General features: G+C 40.1%; 2 protein-coding genes across 8 annotated transcripts in view; one reads left to right on the forward strand and one right to left on the reverse strand.

Annotated features, from left to right (window-relative positions):
- Positions 1 to 5467, reverse strand: part of EIPR1 (EARP complex and GARP complex interacting protein 1) — a 216551-nt gene extending 211084 nt beyond the window's left edge. For 2 of the 4 annotated variants that reach the window (XM_074209579.1, XM_074209577.1), the window contains exon 1: positions 4622 to 4643. Coding sequence is in view for 2 of the 4 variants with exons in the window: in XM_074209575.1 (XP_074065676.1) it covers positions 5257 to 5298 (42 nt within the window). In the remaining 2 variants the exon portion in view is untranslated. Of the gene's footprint in view, positions 1 to 4621; positions 4644 to 5256 lie in introns of those variants that run through there. The other 2 variants (XM_074209575.1, XM_074209576.1) reach the window with 2 other exon arrangements.
- Positions 5468 to 15765: 10298 nt separating this feature from the next.
- The window catches only part of TRAPPC12 (trafficking protein particle complex subunit 12), a 152359-nt gene continuing 148791 nt past the window's right edge, over positions 15766 to 19333 (forward strand). The window contains exon 1 of one of the 4 annotated variants that reach the window (XM_074209583.1): positions 15766 to 15923. The gene's annotated coding sequence lies outside the window, so the exon portion shown is untranslated. Of the gene's footprint in view, positions 15924 to 16275; positions 16368 to 19333 lie in introns of those variants that run through there. The other 3 variants (XM_074209580.1, XM_074209582.1, XM_074209581.1) reach the window with 3 other exon arrangements.

The following is a 19333-nucleotide window of genomic DNA, read 5'->3' on the forward strand; positions in this document are numbered from 1 at the left end:
AGGGAGGGAGGGAGAATATTCAATGCGAGGAAGACAGTCAGTGTGGGATAAAGATCCTAAAAATAGAGTTTAGTAATTCTGGAACACTAAAAAGGCCAAAAAAGTTAGAACAAAGAATGAACAAAAGGGAATAACATATAAGGTTAGAAAGGTAGGATGGATCCAGGTTCTGGAGAGCACTGAATTAATTAAAAACAGCAAGCTTATATTCAATCCTAGAAACAGTAGGAACCCACTAGGTTATTAAGCAGAATGACTTGGTCAGATATGGCAGCTGTATGTAAATGCTGTGTGTAAATGTACTGGGATGAAGAGACTTGATACAGTAAGACTGATGAGGAGAGCAATGCAACAATAGTATGCATTCTTTTGGTGATCTCATCAACCCATGGCTTCCACTGTCTTCTGTGGTAAGACTGTGTATAGAATTAGAAAGAAATCTGGATTTGAAGTCATAGGATTTATATGAAGAGTCATGGTTTTTGGTAAATAAAAAGCATTTCTTTTAAAAGCATTATTGAGGGGGTGGCTAGGTGGCATAGTGGATAAAGCACCAGCCCTGGAGTCAGGAGTACCTGGGTTCAAATCCAGTCTCAAACACTTAATAATTACATAGCTGTGTGGCCTTGGGCAAGCCACTTAACCCCATTTGCCTTGCAAAAACCTAAAAAAAAAAAAGCATTATCGAACTGAAAGCAAGCTTTCATCATTATGTATTTTCTCAATCATTGAATATTGTGGACAAGTTACTAAACTTCCCTGGGCTCAGTTTCTAAAATGAGAGGATTGGATTGAATGACATCAAATGAAGTTTCCTTCCAACTCTAAAACTTTAAAGTATTTTTTAAACAACTGTCCAATATCCAAAATTTACCTTTTTTCGTCAAGTCCTGACGAAAGTACATAGGTTCATAATTTAGCAAACAATAACTTATTGTCATGTACTATTCTCTAATTCAAAGGCTTTAAATCTTATCTTCTCAACACGAAAAATACTTGCTAGTTGACTGACTAAAGTGATCATAAAGACCAAGTCAGAAGAAGTCACAGGAAGGGGGAAACTGCTTTCATCTTCCTTTTTAATACCGCCTTAATAGATTTCCTTTTGCACACTGCTGATTGTTTAACCAGTACTATGATTAACAGGGTTTACTTTATATTTATTTTGTAAAGAATTGCATGGTACCCACCCTCACTCCTCTGCCCCATAGAACATAAATTCTTTAAAGATAGCTGGTCTGGTACTGGCATGGCTTTCAACAGAATCAAATTGGGGGGGGGCAGGAGGGGATCAAACACACACACACACACACATATAGACACACAAACTTATTAGTCTCATTAATTCGTCGATCCACAATCTAAATCACAACTTTTTAATGAAACAGAACAAAAAAAACTTATAATTTCAAATAAGAGAATCAAACCTACATGTTTTCTAAAATTACAGAACCAGTACAAAACAAAATAGTCTCTGAATATAATACCAAAGTCTAGGTTGTTGTGAGGAGTGGTTTATTTCTCATCAAACTCTATTATAATATCCTTTGACTCAGAAAATACCTAAATCAATTGAACAAGTTCAAAAGTTATCTATCAAGTTGGTCACCAGCAATGAAATATGAGGAATTTTATTGAAACTAATAATTGTGGTCATCATATGCTTGTGCTTATTAACTACTTAGAATTTTATGCTTGTGCTTTCTAACTCCTGGCAGTACTATACCTGATACTGACAGTAATATACATTTATATGCACATGCAATATACATGCCTAGCTGTATGATGAAAGGTCACTGCTCTAATTCAGTACCTTTCAACTAAGTATTTAAAGATAGAAGCAATATTCTTAAACTTAAGAAAGCTCTTGAAGGTCACTAACGATTAGTGCCAAATCATGTAAAAGAAATAAACTTGTTTTTGTCTGACAACAAAGAACAAAAGTAATGGATAGAAGTTGCATAAAAACACATATCAACTTGGTATCAGGAAAAATATCTAAAACTTAGAGCTATCCAAAAGTGGAACAGATTGCCTTTGAAGGCTTCTTCTCACCAGAGATATTCAAGAAAAAGCTGGATGACCACTTGTCAGGCATGTAATAGAGGGAATTCTTATCCAGGTCCAGGATCTACTAAATGGTCTCTAGGATCCCTTCAGCCTCTGAGATTCCATGAAATCCAAAGGACTTACTTCAATTCTCATCCTTGACTTTTCATCATTTTATACTCTGAACTGCCTCCTCCTAAGAAAAACTTTCCTTCTTTGGCTTCTGTAACACCATGTTCTCATTGTTAGCCTCTAATCCATGTAAGTGCTACTTTTCTGTTTCTTCCATTATTCCCTAATTATTATCCTTATGTTCTTTAAACATAAGTGTTCTTCAACACTCTGTCCTTGGCTCTCTCCTTTTCTCTTTCACTCCATGGATTCTCCCTTGGCAGTCTCGTTCAAACTTATAGCTTCAATTATCACATTTATGATTGAATTCTAAATTGTTTTTCCACACTCGAGACTTTTTCTCACAATTCCAAGTAACCATTTGCTAAGTCTTGATCATTATTTCCAGCATGATGCTCCAATGACACCTCAAACTCAACATATAAACACATCAGTAGACTGAATTTCATGATTAATCTATCTATCTCTCATTTCCTAAAACAAAGAATAAAATGCTGCCATGCTTCAAGTGGACATGTATATTGCCAGAAAATTCCATTAAAAAACAATAAAGAAGTGTTGTCAAGCTTTGGAGTGATGGATGCAGTGTGAAAACAAGGTTCAAGACTATTCCAAAGAACTGAGACAAAACAAAGAGCAATTTCAATTAGTCAATAAGAATTCATTAGGAAATGTCATATGCCAAGACATTGGGAATACAAAGACAAAAATGAAACAGCACCTGCCCTCAAAAAACTTACATTTTATTGGGAGAGTCAACATGTAATTATATAATCACATTCACACACACACACACACACACACACACACACACACACACAGTACACAGTAAATACAATGTAATTTTGAAAGGAAGAACACTAGCAACTGGGGGAAATCAGAAAAGGTTTATAGAAGATGCTCTATGAACCAAATCTTGAAGGAAATAAAAGACTTTAAAAAGTAGAGAAGAGGGAAAAAAAGTGCATTCCAGGTACGGGGAATGACCAAGGCAAAGACATAGAGATGGGAGATGGGAAATGAAGCATCAAGAAGGCCAGTTTGAGTAGACCATAGGATGAAGGAGGGATAGTAATGTTGGAAAGATAGATTAGAAGTAGGTTATGAAAGGCTTTAAATGTCAAAGAGAGGGGTTTATATTTTATCTTAGAAGTAATATAGCTAGTTGAGTTTATTGGGTAGGAAAATGACATTGTTGGACCTGGCTTAAGGAAAATCACTTTGAGAAGTAGAGGATGGATTTCAGCGGGGAAGAATCTCAAAACGTGGAGGTTATTAAAAGGCTATTTCAACACTCCAGACAAGAGATGATGAGGGCCTGATTTAAAGTGATAATAGTGTAAGTAATGAGAAATGGTCAGAAATAATATATTCCATAGGTACTCAACATGCTAGAGGAGGACTAAGGGAGTCTGGTGCTGAGAGTGATGAGAGTTTTAAGAATGGGGGTAAAAAAAAGTGGTAATAGGAGGAGGAAGAGGAGGAATAATAGCAGTTGCCATTAAATTGTTGCTTTAAGGCTTACAGAATGTTACATATGCTAGCTACATATAGACATATATATATATGTATGTATGTATATATATGTATGTATGTGTGTATATACATATACAGGATTGGTGTGGCTAGGTGGCATAGTGGATAAAGCACCAGCCTTGGAGTCAGGAGTACCTGGGTTCAAATCCAGTCTCAGACACTTAATGATTACCTAGCTGTGGGGCCTTGGGCAAGCCACTTAACCCTATTTGCCTTGCAAAAAAAAAAAATACATATACAGGATCTCATTTTTTGATCCTTATAACAGTCCTATGAGGTAGACTTTGTACATGATTTCCATTTTACAGATAAGTGTCAGAGACAATAAGCGACTAATCCATGAACACTAAGACATCAAGTGTCTTAGATAAAGATAAAGGATGAATCTAGAGAATGGACTTTTTGTCCAGCATGCTTTCTACCACTCTATTAAGTTGCTGCAGAAAAATCAAAGGTATGAAAATTAAGATAAGACCATTGAATTTTGGCAAGATACTTCACATCTCTGAGACAGTTTTCTCTTCTTGGAAGAGGAGATAACACTTAAGAGGCAATTTTTTATAGTTGTTTGAAAGGGAGTCTGGGGGGGGGAGTGAGATTAGGGGGAAAAACTGTAAAATTCAAAATAAATGAATGAATTTAAAATTTAAAAAAAAAATCAAAAGAAAAGGAAAAGAAAAGAAAAAGAAAGTGAGTCTCCAAACCTGGAACACCAGGGTCCATGGAGATACTGACTACAACCCCACGGATCTGAGCAAGTCACTTTATCTTTCGCTGTTCTCTATAAAACTCTCTAAGACTATAAACTGCAAAGAAAATGCCAACCTACATTGCGGGAGGGGAATTTTCTCATCTGGAAATTCTCTAAATCAATTAAAAAGTCCCAATCTCTAATAATACTTACAATATTTGACAAAGTTGAAAGAATACTGATATTCAGCTAAATTGAGGTCCAAATCCCACCTCTGCCACTTACTACCTTGGAAAAGGGGCAAGAAACTTAAGATCTCTCAACTCAGGTCCTCCTGACTCCAGGCCTGGTGCTCCATCCACTGCACCAGCTGGCTGCCCACTTAAGATCTCTGTACCTCAGTTTCCTCATCTGTAAAATTAGAAGAATAAACTAATCCAGGATCTATAATAATAATAATTAGTATCCTAATAATTAGAATTCTAGTCATTAGAATAAAATATTCTGATAATCCAGGTTTTAGATATATGCTTCCGATTCGACCTCTCAGGCCTGCATCGAGAAAAGCAAGTCTTCAAACATTCAGGAGCTACGGGAAAGAGAACCATCACGATTGCCATCATCATCATCATGATCCCTAAAAGAAGAAACGAAGGCCTCGGTTTCCCAGTCTGTAAAATGGGAACGGGGAGGAGGGAGGAGGCGGAGGCCGCCTGCACGTTCTGCCGGGCCGGAGGCTCGGGGCCTGCAGCCCAGGGAGGCCCGCAGGCCCTTCCCACCACCTCGGGGGGCCGCCTGGCCTGGCCCTCGCGCTGCCCATGACCGGTCCTCTCTCCCAGCTGACTCACCTGGAACTCCAGCCCGTAGATCACAGGTGCATCGTCCTCCATGGCCCTGCGGCTCAGATCGGCCGCAGCCGCCCCTCAGGGACCCTCAAGTGGGGTCAAGCCGTGCCCTGAGTGTCACCCGCACCACTTCATTCCCTCTCCGGTTCCCCCCCCCACCTTCGGCAAACGGAGCGCCCCAACGAGGTGAATTTTGGCCCTCGCCGGTGCCCGTGGCCTCCCGCTTCCGGTACAGGCCGTGTGCGGTGTTTCCATGGCTTCCTAGCGGCAGCCAATAAGAGGCCGGGATACTCTGCGCACGCGTAGACGCTCGCTTCTTCTCGTTCCGAAAGCTGGCTCCAGGGTTCATTCATTCAGCGAAGGGGCTGAGTCCTGGGGATGGAAGAGAAGAATGCCCGCCTTCAAGGAGCTGACACAATCATGGGAGTGCAAACAAACGTTATATCCTGGATAGCAAGGAAGGTTCTGGAATTAAGAGTAGCTGGGAAATACCTCCTGTGGAAGATGGAAGTTTAGATTGGGACTTAAAGGCAGCCTGAGAGGGCAGTAATCAGAGGAAGACGAGCATTCTTAGGCTGGGGAGGCAGCCAGGGGAAAAGAATATATTCTACCTGATCCTAATGGTCATAAGAGGTCTCTGGAGTTTATTGAATGGGGGAGGGAGGGAGGGTGACAGGGTCGAACCTTCACTTTAGGAAAATCTCTGAATGGAGAATGAATTGGAATGGGATGAGCCTGGAGGCGGTCTAAACCACCTGCAGAGTGGTGTCAGTGAGACAGGAGAGAAGGGGGCATATTGGAGAGATGCTGCAGAAGAGGAATCGACAGATCTTAGCAGCTAATTGTATATGGAAAAGTGAGAGGCAGTGAGAAACCAGGATAACTCTTAGACCTCTTTCCTCCATCCAAGGTGACTATTTGTATCAGATTATAATTTCCTTGAAGGTAAAGATCTACTTCTTTTAATTTTGCATCACCCTAACCACCCATCTCATACTTACACGCAATATTTATATCATTTATATATATATATAATATTCAATTTATATAATTTATTTAATTCAATTTGTAATTTAATGAAAGGCAGCCTTTTCTTTCTATGGTGGGTTTGGAGATTTTTTTTGGTTGAATTTGAAGCCATAGGATAATAGATCTAGAGATGAAAGAGGCCTCAGAGGCCTCTTGATCCATCCAGTTTGTTTTACAAGCAAGGAAACTGGGCCTGGGGGGAGGGGGAAAGGGGAGGAAAAAAGGAGAAATTGACTTTCCTAGGATCAAATATATAAGCTTCAGGGCAACTGTAGTGAGAAGAGAGGAACGGAGGGAGGAAAAATCTGGAACTCAAAACTCATAAAAATGAATGCTAAAAATCTTAATGTCATTGGGGGGAAAATGATTTAAAATAAGGCACAAAGATCTTATAACTCCCAGGAGCCAGTACCACCTTTCAACTATTTCTCAAGTTTCAAGACAAAGGTAGAGGTAATTACTGTGTCAGAGGACTTCCCTCCTAGAAGGAAGGAAGGAGTTAATTAGCTTCCTCAGTCCCAGGATCTCCCAAACTGACATTTCTTTAAAGGACCAGAGAAATTGCCCATTCCAGGCTAAGCGTTACAGAAAATTGAATGAAGAATTTAATGAAGCTGTCCTAGTCTTTTCAAGTCAATAGGTTTAATCAGTATTCAGTGCAATAATCTAGGGGCTGGATAACCCAAAATGAAAAATAAGCCATTAAAAGAATGTCTTAAAAGTAATTTACAGTTTGACAGAGAATGTTATGACTTATACACAAAATATAGAATGTGATAAGGGGTCAAGCATGCTGTAAGAAAATTTGAAGTAGTAAACATCACTTTCTGCTTGGGAGAAACAAGGACAATTTCATGGAGAAGGTGGTATTTGACCTGGCCCTTAAAGGAAAAGAAAATTTTTCAAAGACTGAAGTTATACTGTATTTTGTGTTCTAAGCAAAAGCAACTTCTGTATGCTTAGAAGTCAAAGAGTGTAAGGTGAGCTTAAATAACATCTAAAAATCCAATTTGGCTGGCTTACACCATCATTGCTGGTAAAATTTCATTAAAGACATGATATTATCGCTTCTTAAATAATGTTGCTGTCATCTCCACCAAGATCTTCTTCTCATACTGCAACTAATCAGATGCAAATCATTTCCCTGAACAAAAATGAGTCAGTACTATGAATGCTAAAATCTGTCAAAGTTAAGAGTAATTTCTGAAAATTCTGGCCACTGTCCTTCCCTTTTCCATTTCCAGACTCTATAAAGTAAGAAGTATACTGAGGGGTGGCTAGGTGGTGTAGTGGATAAAGCACCGGCCTTGGAGTCAGGAGTACCTGGGTTCAAATCCGGTGTCAGACATTTAATAATTACCTAGCTGTGTTGCCTTGGGCAAGCCACTTAACCCCATTTGCCTTGCAAAGAGAGAGAGAGAGAGAGAGAGAGAGAGAGAGAGAGAGAGAGAGAGAGAGAGAAGTATACTGAATCAATAAAATTTGGTTTTGGTTCCCAGCTCTGCTACTTATTAGCTGTAAGTGCCCATCCTTGTGTGTGCTATACAAGTCAAACTACCATCCTCTTGACCACCATTTTCTTTCAGACTCAAAAGGAGACAGTCCAGAACCTCTACTCCCCTAAAGCCTGGAACAACCCAAACAACCAGACCAGCTTCCAGTCCAGCCCAATTCCCCCACCCCACCGCACCCTCCAGCCATCACTGAAGACTGAAATCCTAGTAGAAAAAAGCCCAGCTCCTTTATCACCACAAACAACTGCTGTAATTTGTAATTTGTAATTTTCAATCCTTTCCCCTCTAAAACAACATCCTGAGAACATTGTCCTATGGAGAAAGGCCCAGCCATCTACACCTTCTGCTACAAACAAAGCAGGCAAGTTATCCAAGCTGAAGCAGCAATAGGAAATAGTGCATGCAGGCAAGTCAAACCACTTTCTCCCCTCAAACCCTGATAGAAGAAGTATGGAAACCTGAACCCAAGAGCCTTGGGAATAGTGCTTTAAATCCAGTACCCATAGGAATCTTCCTGGGAAGCAATCCTTGTGGAGATATAGCATGACAAGTTCTGCAGGTGCTACAGTTACTGAAGACCCAGAAAAGAAAATCCATTCCCTTAAAGTTTGTGGCATTGTCAAATGGTTCAACATCAGAAATTGATTGATTTTTATCAGAAGTTACATTTAATGGGCAAAACCAGGAGAACATTGTACACAGCATCAACCTTTTATGATGATCAATTATGAGTGATTCAGCTCTTCTCAGAAACATAGTGATCCAAGACAAGTACAAAGGATTCAAGAAGGAAAAATGCTATCCATATCCAGATTAAGAACTGTTGAATTCTGAAAATAGATGGAAGCATATTTTTTACTTTATTCTTTCTAGCTCTTCTTTTTTTTCTTTTGATCTGTTTCCTCTTCCAAAACTGTGACTTATATGGAAATGTTTTACATGATAGCACATATATAACTTATATCAAACTGCCTATCATTGTGAGAAGAGGGGAACGGAGGGAGAAAAATCTGGAACTCAAAACTCTTATAAAAATGAATGCTAAAAATCTTAATGTTGTTGGGGGAAAAATAAGATACCATCAAAAATAAAAGAGAAACAAGTTTATAAACTTTATTCAGTCATGGGGAATTGAATGACAAAGCATACTCCAGCTCTGTGTAAATAGAGGAAGGAAGGAGAAAGGGGTAGAGGAAAGGAGATACCTCTGAACAGTTTGGCTTCCTAGGTGAAAAAGAGAGAAAGTGACAAGTGAATAAATTCACCCTGCCCCAACACAAGGTAGGCACATTCAAACAATTTTCTTGAAGTGAAAATAAATTTTCTGTCCCAGCAGATCAGTGAGCCAAAGAAGCCCCTAATTGCTCATAATTACATCCAATTTGGGGCAATTTGGGGTAACAAATGTCCTTCAGTTACAATCAGCTGACCAATTGACTCAGGTTGGCTCCCACTCTCTACCCCATCCCTAGACCAAAAATTTCCAGGCTTCTCCTTCCCACCCCCATCTTCCAAGGGGAGGTCACAGCTCCCAACAGATCTTTGACTTTCTTATTTGTTCCCACACTGCTTCGAACATTTTAAATGTTTAATAAATACTTTAGTATTCATTTCTTCTGAGACCTTTTTACAAAACTCCTCAAAAGTCTTTATTAGCTTCCTGCTGCTTTGCTAAGTAAAAGCTGAATACTTCTCTAACTAGCATTCCGGGTACTCTATAATTTGGGGTTGTCTTACGGTTTTCAGCTTCATCTCAGTATCAAACTGGACTATTCTTCATTCTCAAAACATACCCTGTATTCTTGGCTGTATGCTTTTTTCTCATTCTATTCCTGAAATGTAGTTTTTTCTAGGTGAATTCTTATTGAATCCCTACCAATGATTTGAAACAAAAATGCTACCACCACCAGAAATCGAAATACTTTGTTTTATTTTTTTTGTAAAGAATTTATCATGGAATAGTATTTTCTTTATTTAATCAATATTCATTATTTGCTGTAACTACTCTAAGAAGAGTACTGTACTTGGGCACTGACGGGAAAAAAAGGTTAGTTAAGAGAACTGATATTGTGTGTTTTTGCTCATTGTGTTGGTTTTAAGTCATTATTCTTTAAACTGTAGTATATTCACCTCAGTTTTTCCCCTCTTGCATTGCCTTTCACAATTCCCTGTACATGGTTGTTGTTCAGTTACTCAGTTTGATTCAACTCTTTGTGATCCTGAGAACCATAGCATGCCAGGGCCTTCTGTCCTCCACTATCTCTTGAAGTCTATCCAAGTTCATGTTCACTGTTTCCTTGATACTATCTATCTCATCCTCTGCTACCTCTTTTCCTTTTACCATCAGTCTTTCCCAATATCAGGATCTTCTCCAATGAGTCCTATCTTCTCATTATGTGGCCAAAGTACTTAAGCGCTTTTTTTAAGTATTTGAACTTTCAGTGACTAACCTAAATCAATTTATTAGAATTGACTGATTTGTATTGACCAGTCTGATCTCCTTACCCTTCAAGAGACTTTCAAAGTCTTCTCCAATACAATTCAAAAGGGTCAATTTTACAATGCTCAGCTTTTCTTTTCTTTCCTTGTTTTTTTGCATTCCTTTTTTTTGCAAGGCAATGGGGTTAAGTGACTTGCCCAAGGTCACACAGCTAAGAGAATATTAAGTATCTAAGGTCATATTTGAACTAAGATCCTCCAAACTCCAGGTCCAGTGCTCTATCCACTGTATCACCTTGATGCAGGGAACCATGGACATAGGGAGTGATGATCAGTTGGAGACAAATTTTGTAAATCTTTTGTTTGCATTGTTAAGGGAATCTTCCTTCTTCCTTTATAGTGTAATTTAGGAGATTTGGAGATGGCCTGAGGGTCTAACCTTCAATCTGGAGGGGTTTGCAGGTGCTGGAAACTTGTCTAAGACCACCCATAAGAGCCCCCTCCCCAAAAGGCAAACTCTCGAATGCAGGACTTGGGTCACTCCCAAGGCCACTACGCCTCCCATGAACCTTGAGGGAGAATTTAAGGAGATCTAAGGAGAGGTTTCTCCTCTACCTTTCCAGACTCCTGTTGAGCCTTGGCAGCTGGTCTGCCAAGTTCAATTAGCAATCCACTTGGCCTTTTCTTTAGTCTCTACTTAACTTTCCTAGCACTTTCTTTTGTGTTGAAACTTCTTTTTAATAAATCTCTATTTTCTTTCCACACCTGCATTCTCTGGTCTCAAGTGTGATTCTTCACAAGCGATAATCAAACCTAGCTGCCCATCGACTATAGTCTTTCACAGCCTTACATTACTACTGGAAAAAAAACTGAACAAACTGGCTTTGAATATAAAGACCTTTGTGGGCAAGGTGATGACTCTGCTTTTTGCTATGCTATCCAAACTTGCCATAGTTTTCCTTCCAAGGAGAAAGCATCTTTTAATTTCATAGCTGGAATTACTGTCTACAGTGGTCCTTGAGTCCAAGAATATAAAACCTGACCCTGCTTCCATTTCTTTTACCTCTTGTTTACCAGGAAGTGATTGGACCAGTTGTCCAGATCTGAGGTATTTTTGATGTTAAGCTTCAAGCCAGGTTTTATACTCTCCCTTTTCACCTTTATCAAGAGGCTTTTTAATTCCCCTTCACTTTCTGCCATCAGAATGGTATCAACTGCATATCTGAGATTAATATTTCTCCCAGCAACCCTTAAATGAGCCTAGCATTTTGCATGATGCACTCTGCATATAAATTAAATAAAAAGGTGACAATATGGGGCAGCTAGGTGGCATAGTGGATAGAGCACCGGCCCTGAAGTCAGGAGTACCTAAGTTCAAATCTGGCTGCAGACATTTAATAATTGCCTAGCTGTATGACCTTGGGCAAGTCACTTAACCCCATTGCCTTAAATTTAAAAAAAAAATTTTTAAGTGACAATATACAGCATTGTCATACTTCTTTTCAATTTTAAACTAGCCTGTTATTACATATTGGGTTCTAACTGCTGCTTCTTGGCCTGCATACAGATTTCTCACTCAGCTTTAGGGTGGTCAATGAAGCAGAAATAGATATTTTTCTGGAACTCTCTTGTTTTCTCTGTAATCCAACAAATGTTAGCAGTTTGGTCTCCAGTTCCTCTGTTCTTCTGGTAATTCTTGGTTCATATACTACTGAAACCAAGCTTGCATAACCTTGCTGAAACGTGAAAGAGTACAACTGTTCAGTAATCTGAACATTCCTTGGCATTACCTTTCTATGTGATTGGGATACAGGTCTTTTCCAATCTAGTGGCCATTATTGTTGTTTTTTCCAAATTTGCTCAAATATTAATGAAAGCACTTTAATAGCATCATCTTTTAGGATTTTAAAAAGCTCAGTTGGAATTCCACCACCTTCACTAGTCTTATTGTTAGCTACATTTCCTAAGGACCACTTAACTTCATTCTCCAGGATCTCTGGTTCTTGATCTGTAACCACATCATTGTGGTTATTGCTGATTTTATTTATTCTATGTTTCTTGATGTGTATTCTTGCTACTTTTTTCTCACATTTATTTTATTTTATTTTTTCCAATTACATGCAAAGATAGTTCTCAACATTCAACCTTTTGCAAGCTTTTGAGGTGCACACTTTTCTACTACCCACCCTTCCTTCCCCCCTGCCCATGGCAGTGAACAATCTGAGACAGGTTGTATATCTACAATCATGTTTAACATATTTTCATATTAGTCATGTTATGAAAGAAGAATTAGAATTAAAGAGAAAAATAAGCATGAGAAAAAAACATAAAGGAAGTTTTAAAAAGTGAAACAGTATTTTCTGGTCTATATTCAGGCTCCATAGTTTTTTCCTTTTGGATGTGAATGGCATTTTCCATCACATGTCTTTTAGGATTATCCTTAAAGACTTAACTGATGAAAGGAGCTGCATTGATCATAGTTGATCTCACAATATTGCTGTTCATATGAAAAATGTTCTCCTGGTTCTGTTTACATCACTCAACATCAGTTCAGATAAGTCTTTCCAGGCTTTTCTGAAGTCTGGCTGCTCAAACATTCATATACCATCATTTCTTCAGCCATTCTCCAATTGATGGGCATCCCCTCAAACTTCAATTCTTTGCCACTACAGAAAAAAGAGCTGCCATAAATAGTTTTGTTCATGTGGGTCCCTTACCACTTTTTATGACCTCTTTGGTACACAGACTTGGTAGTGGTATTACTGGATGTTATAAAGGAATGAAAGAAAAATCTGGTAGAGTGAGAGAAAATTGTAGATTTTTATTCATGAGCCTTGCAAGATATGGATATCTCACCTAGCATGAGGCATGAGGTGGCCTTGGAACATCAGGTAATTTATAGTCTTCAGAATCTCCCTCTCTCTTGGATTTTCATAGGCTCTCAGAGTTTGAGTTACAATCTAAGAGGTCCACCCATTCTGTGACATGTCCCTAATATGATTTACCCCACATCATACTATGCATGATATGCTGATGAACCCTTTTTGTCACAGGGGTGTGTGAGTTAATATTCAATTACCTAATTGGGCAAACTCAGTTGCATTAGGTCAAGATCTCTAGGTCACTCTTGACCAGTTGAGAACAGATTTTGGGTTTGCCATCTCTAGAATGGAATTAGGAAAACTTTCCCAGTTTTGTGATTGGCTGTGTCATTCCCCCTTTGTAATGGATTCCCTAAGGGCCCCCCTTCCACACCCTATGAAGACCAACAATCTACATCCCTTACACTGGATCAACCTTATAGCCCTTTGGGCATAGTTCTAAATTGCTCTGCAAAATGATTCCATCAATTCATAACTCCACCAACAGCTTGCCATCTCTTTTTAATCTCTTCTGTAAAAAACATTTTTGTCTTTCCATGCCCATTTTTACTTTTCTTTGATGTCTCAAATTATCTTGAAGAGATCTCTTGTCTTTCCCATCACTGGTTTTCTATATCTGGAATTCTACATTCAATTGGATATATCTTTCCTTTTCTTCTTTCCTTTTTCCTTAGCTATTTTAAGAGTCTCATTGGACAGTCATTTTGCTTTTTTGCTCTTAATTTTTCTTTGGAATGTTTTTTGTTGCTGCCTCCAATTCACTATTGTAAGCTTTTTTTCCATGTTCTTTAGGAACTCAATCTACCATATCTAATCCCTGAAATCTATTAATCACCTCTACTTCATATTTATAAAGGATGTTATTTAGGTCATGCCTATGTGTTCTGATATTGTCCCCTGTTTTCTTCAATTTGTTTGAATTTTGCAGTAAGAAGTTCATGATCTTGTCTACAGGGAGCTCCATGCCTTGTTTTAACTACTGTAGAGAGCTTTTCCACTTTTAGCTGCAAAGTATATAGTCAAACTGATTTTGATACTGATTATATCCATGTGTAGAGTCATCTTTTAAGTTATTGAAAAACACAACAGTATTTGTTATGACCAGTGAGTTATCCTGGATGTTTGGTGGCATTTTCCATCACAGGTCTTTGTTAGTCTCTGCTCTGCTTCATTTTGTACTCCCAAGGCCAAACTTACCTGTTATTTCAATTATGTTTTGTTTTCCCATTTTTAACATTCTAATGCCCTATGATGAACATGACATAATTTGGGGGGCAATATTTCTAGAAGATTTTATAAGTCTCCAAAACAGTGATTAATTTTGGCTTCTTCCTCAAAGGTGATTGGAGCATAGACATTACTGTGATGTTGCACAGTCTGTCTTGGATTTGAACAGATATCACTAGTCAGTTTTTTAAAAAAATTATACCCTAGTACTGCTTTTCTCATGCTTTTATTGACTATGATGTCTTACATTTCTTCTAAGGGATTCTTGCTCATGGTAGTATATGTAGTGATCATTAAATTAAATTCATTCTTTTCTGTCCATTTATGTTCAGACACCCAAGATACCATTATTTAATCATTCCATCTCCTGTTTGACCACATCTGGGTTATCTTGGTTTATAGATATTACATTCCAGGTTCCTATGCAATATTGATCGTTTTAGCATTGGATTTTTCTTTCATCAACAGCACCTGAGCTTCCTTTGGGCTTTGATCCAGTTGTTTCATTCTTTCTGGAGCAATGTGTAGTTGTCCTCTGCTTTTTTCCCAGTAGTGTATTAAATACCTTCTGATGTGAGGGGTTCAGGTTCTAAAGTTATCTGTTTTATTATTTATCATCTTTGTACCGCCCACGGGGTTTTCTTAGCAGAGGTACTAGAGTGATTTTTCCTTTTCCTTCACTATGACTTGTTTGTTTTAAATAACTGTGCACCACATAGGCCAGTTTAATGGAGCTTTGCAATTCCCTCCTTCATGAGGAGGCAGTGATCCAAGGAGGATCTGCACACAGTAGGACTCTTAATAATTGTGTTTCCATTTGAAATAGGATTTAGAATTGGCAAAAATGTCGCTTATCATTTTAGCCCACTCTCAGTGGATGTTCTGTGACTTTCTCAGGGTCACACGGGTGGCCAATGGGCACAGCCCAAACGGATCCCAGGTCTTCTGATTCCAGATCCTGAGCACCAGGCCTCTCTCCTGGCCCTAATCAGTTCTCAGCCATAATTTCCATTACTGTAAAATGAGGTTGAACTAACACATCTCTACGTGGTGAAGCGCAGGGGCTTCGGAAAGTCGCAAGACGAGGGTTCAAATCCCACCTCTGTCGCTAGCCCATAGCGGGAACTTTAAAAGTGTTGAATTGGAAACTGAATTTGGGCAAGTCATATAAGTTCTAAGACTTCCTCTGTTTTCTCATTTCCTAAACGGGGAGGTTGGGCCGGGCCCTGGGACGCCTCGCAGGCTCGGAGGTGTCCGGGAAGCCTCGCAGGGGTACACGGCCCGGGCCCCTGGCGGACACGGACGGGAGCGGCCCGGCGCGCCCACGCCGCGGGCATGCGCAGTGCCGCCCGGCGCCCGGTGGGCGCGGAGGGGGCGGGGCTGCGCCGCGGGCATGCGCAGTGCCGCCCGGCAGCGCGGAGGGGGCGGGGCTGCGCCGCGGCGGAAGTACGGCAGCGGCTGCGGCGTGGGCCGTTCTGCCCCGCCTCGCTTCCGGCCCCTCCGCGCCCGCCCGAGCCTTCCTGCGGGCCGTGGGCCCCGCCCCCAGCCCCCCATTCCCTCCCCCGGCGGGCGGCTGCAGGTGAGGAGCCGGGCCGCGGCCCGGGAGCCCAGGCGGGCGGGGAGAGGGGGCCCCGGGACGCCGGGCCGGGAGGGCGCCAGAGCCGGCACTGCCCCGGCTCCCCCAGAGACTGGGCTCGGCAGGAAGGGCGGCGACTCCCGGCCCGACGCGGGTTTGTTTCTCCGTTTCTGGGCCGCGGCCGGGAGGGGCATCGCCCTGGGCATCCTGCCCCGCACCCCCCCAGAGCGCCCGTCTGCCCGGCGCTGCCAGGCGCGACGTGGGCGGCGCCCGAGGCCCCGGCCCCCTGCCGCGGGGCGATGCCGGGCTCATCCCGGGCCTCCGCGGGCCTGGCAAGGGCCGGACGCTTCAGACTTAGGCGCCTTGAGTATGAAGGCCGAAACAGTCAGGTGTTACACTTATCCAACTTAAATGATTAAGTTCTGACGAAAGTAGTAAGCGACACTAGTAAGTATACTAATACTTTGGGACAGCTCAAGCGGGCTGGGCGACATGGTCTCTGAAACCTTGTGGCCCCGTATCCATGGTGCTCGCTCGCTTTCCTTCTTCTAGACCGCAGTTTGTGAAAGGTTGTGTATTCCCATCGAGAACACCGGCTTTTCCGCCGCCTCCTTCCCTTCCCAGCGCCTGGCGCCGTGCGGAGGTCTAGGCGGCCGGGGCCCTGTGCCCTCAGGATTTAGCAAGCTTTGAAGGAGACCTTAGGTTTAGAGCGCAGGAAGTGGCATGCCGTCAGGATTTAGCAAGCTTTGCAGGAGACCTTAGGTTTAGAGCGCAGGTAGTGGCCTTGGGCATTTGGCCTGAGCCTTATTTTACAGTTGTAGAAACTGAGCTAGGAGTTGGAGTATATCTGTCCACCTGTCAGAACACTGATGGTTGTAAGAAACACCAAGGTCTACGTTTTCCACTTTCTCTCATGGGGAGAATTTTTAACCCTAATGAATAAACTCCTGAGTTCTATTAAGGCAGATGAAATTGGGATGACCAGGTACCGGTGCATGTTCTGTTGATCCTTCTCCTAAATTATCCCATAATAACATTGAGAGTTGTCATACTAGTTCCCTTTTTAGCTTAACAAGAAGCCTGAAAGTTCTGCTACTGACTGTTAGAACTTAGAATAGTTAGCCTTTATATAACAATTCAAGCTTTACAGAGTACTTTCAATCATTCTGTGTAGCATCTGTGATTTTCGCAAGTATTGTTATGTTTTATTTTACACAGGAGGAAATTGAGTTATTGGCAGAATGAAGACAACTAAATCTCTCATTTGTAAAATGATGAAGCATTGGATTTTTGACTTCCTAGTTATGATATTGTGACCCAAGTAATTTGCTTTTACCCCTTAGAAAGGATATCACTTTCCTTCACCATCAAAACCAGTAATTTCTTAACCCTGTTACCTTAAAATAAAAATAGGGGGAAAAAAAAAATGAAAAACTTTTTTCAGTGTTGTTGGACGTCATTCTGCATTGAAAAATATTTTTCCTTGAAGTTTGATATAAGATAACCTCACATTACCTTCTGTTCAGAAACTGAATTTGGAAAGCCATGTTTTTAGCAGGTCTTGGAAACCCTTCCTTCCTGACATATTTAATCACTTGGGTAGCATATTTTGACTTGCAGCCATATAGCATCAGTGAGAAAATATTGTTAAAAAAAAATAGGATTTTGTGCCAGGCTACAGCTTGGGAAAGCTGAAAGAACTGTGTAATTTCCTAAATGTAATCAACACCATTCTCTGCTTTCTATTCAAATTTAGACCCAGGCTATTGTTATTTTCTTTTTTCAAACTGATTGCCCAGACACTCAGATTCATGTAACTGAGTGTCATAATCTATAGGCACTCTTCAACCATTTTTCTTTTGAGAATTGATCTTAATTTCTTACTTGAGTGTTATTTCTGTTGAATATTAGTTGATCTTACTGAGTAAATCCATTGTATCTAGTGCTTGATGCAATCAAAACAGTATTATCCACACATGACCAGACCTTTATTGGGAATTACCTTCTCTTTACACTCTACATAGAATAACCACTAAAATATTATGAACATCTTTGTTAAACATTTCCCTTTTTTATGATTCTCTTGTTATTGCTGGTTAGAGAACTAATGAGTTTAAGAGTTATTTGCATGGTTGCATCTTTGAGGGAATCTTCTATTACCTTAATATATCTTCTTTGGATATATAGTGCTCTACCATACTAAATGCTTTTTTATTATCAACATACTATAACACTGCTAGGATCTTGTGCACACCATAATTTTCAGTTATTTAAAAGGGGAAACAGAAGGCCTTTAGAAAAAAAATAATGCATCAGTGTAAAAATAGACATTAAGGATTTACATCACCTCCAGGTCATTAGATTATTTTCAGTGTGAAGAGCAAGAGAGGGAAGGGTGATTATATCAATGATCAGTCCAGAGATGTTTCATGGAGAAAATATGGAATTTCAGGAAGATTTATTTTAGGTTTTTTTTTTGGGGGGGGGGCAAGGCAAATAGGGTTAAAGTGGCTTGCCTAAGGCACACAGCTAGGTAATTATTAAGTGTCTGAGGTCACATTTGAACTCAGGTACTCCTGACTCCAGGGCTGGTACTCTATCCACTGCACCTCCTAGCCACTCCCAGGAAGATATTTAAATATTACTCAGATGCATCTTGTACTGATAGAAGAAAAATATTCCAGGTTTATGAATTAAATGAAACAAGATTAGGAAGTATATATATCAACTTAGTGATGATCTTTTTTCTTTAAAAAAATTTTTTGGGGTTTTTGCAAGGCAATGGGGTTAAGTGACTTGCCCAAGGCCACACAGCTAGGTAATTGTTAAATATCTGAGGCTGGATTTGAACTCAGATACGCCTGACTCCTGGTCCTGTGCTCTAATCACTGCTCCACCTAGTTGCCCCCTTTTCTTTTAATTTAATAGTGTTCTAGTGATGTGTGTTCATTGGGGAACATTAAAATTTCCATAAAATTGAGTTTTGTGTGACCTAATGTAATGGAGATATTCATGTTAGGCACAACTTGACTTTACTGTTCAAATCATTTGAAATGATATAAGCCAATGGTGTTAAACTCAAATAGAAATGAACAGCAGACCAGATATTGACTTAGAAAATTACCAGTGTTAACATCTGTTTTATATTGTATTTTTAATTGTGTTACATTTTAATCTGGTTTGGTCCTCTCAGAAGTTTTGACTACTGGGAGTTTGACTACTCTGGTTTAAGTAATATTAGAATAAATAAGGATTCGGTAAACTACAAGCCAATCATGTGTTGAGGATGAATAATAATAAATGGTCATTTCAAGCATCACACTGGTACTTAACTTATAAAATGACCCAGAATAAAGTCTTTATTGAATGATTAGTCTTTGGAGGCCCTATGGAAGAACATGAACAAAAATCTC

The sequence above is a fragment of the Macrotis lagotis genome, chromosome 1 (genome assembly GCF_037893015.1).
Source record: "Macrotis lagotis isolate mMagLag1 chromosome 1, bilby.v1.9.chrom.fasta, whole genome shotgun sequence".
Lineage (NCBI taxonomy): Eukaryota > Metazoa > Chordata > Mammalia > Peramelemorphia > Peramelidae > Macrotis > Macrotis lagotis.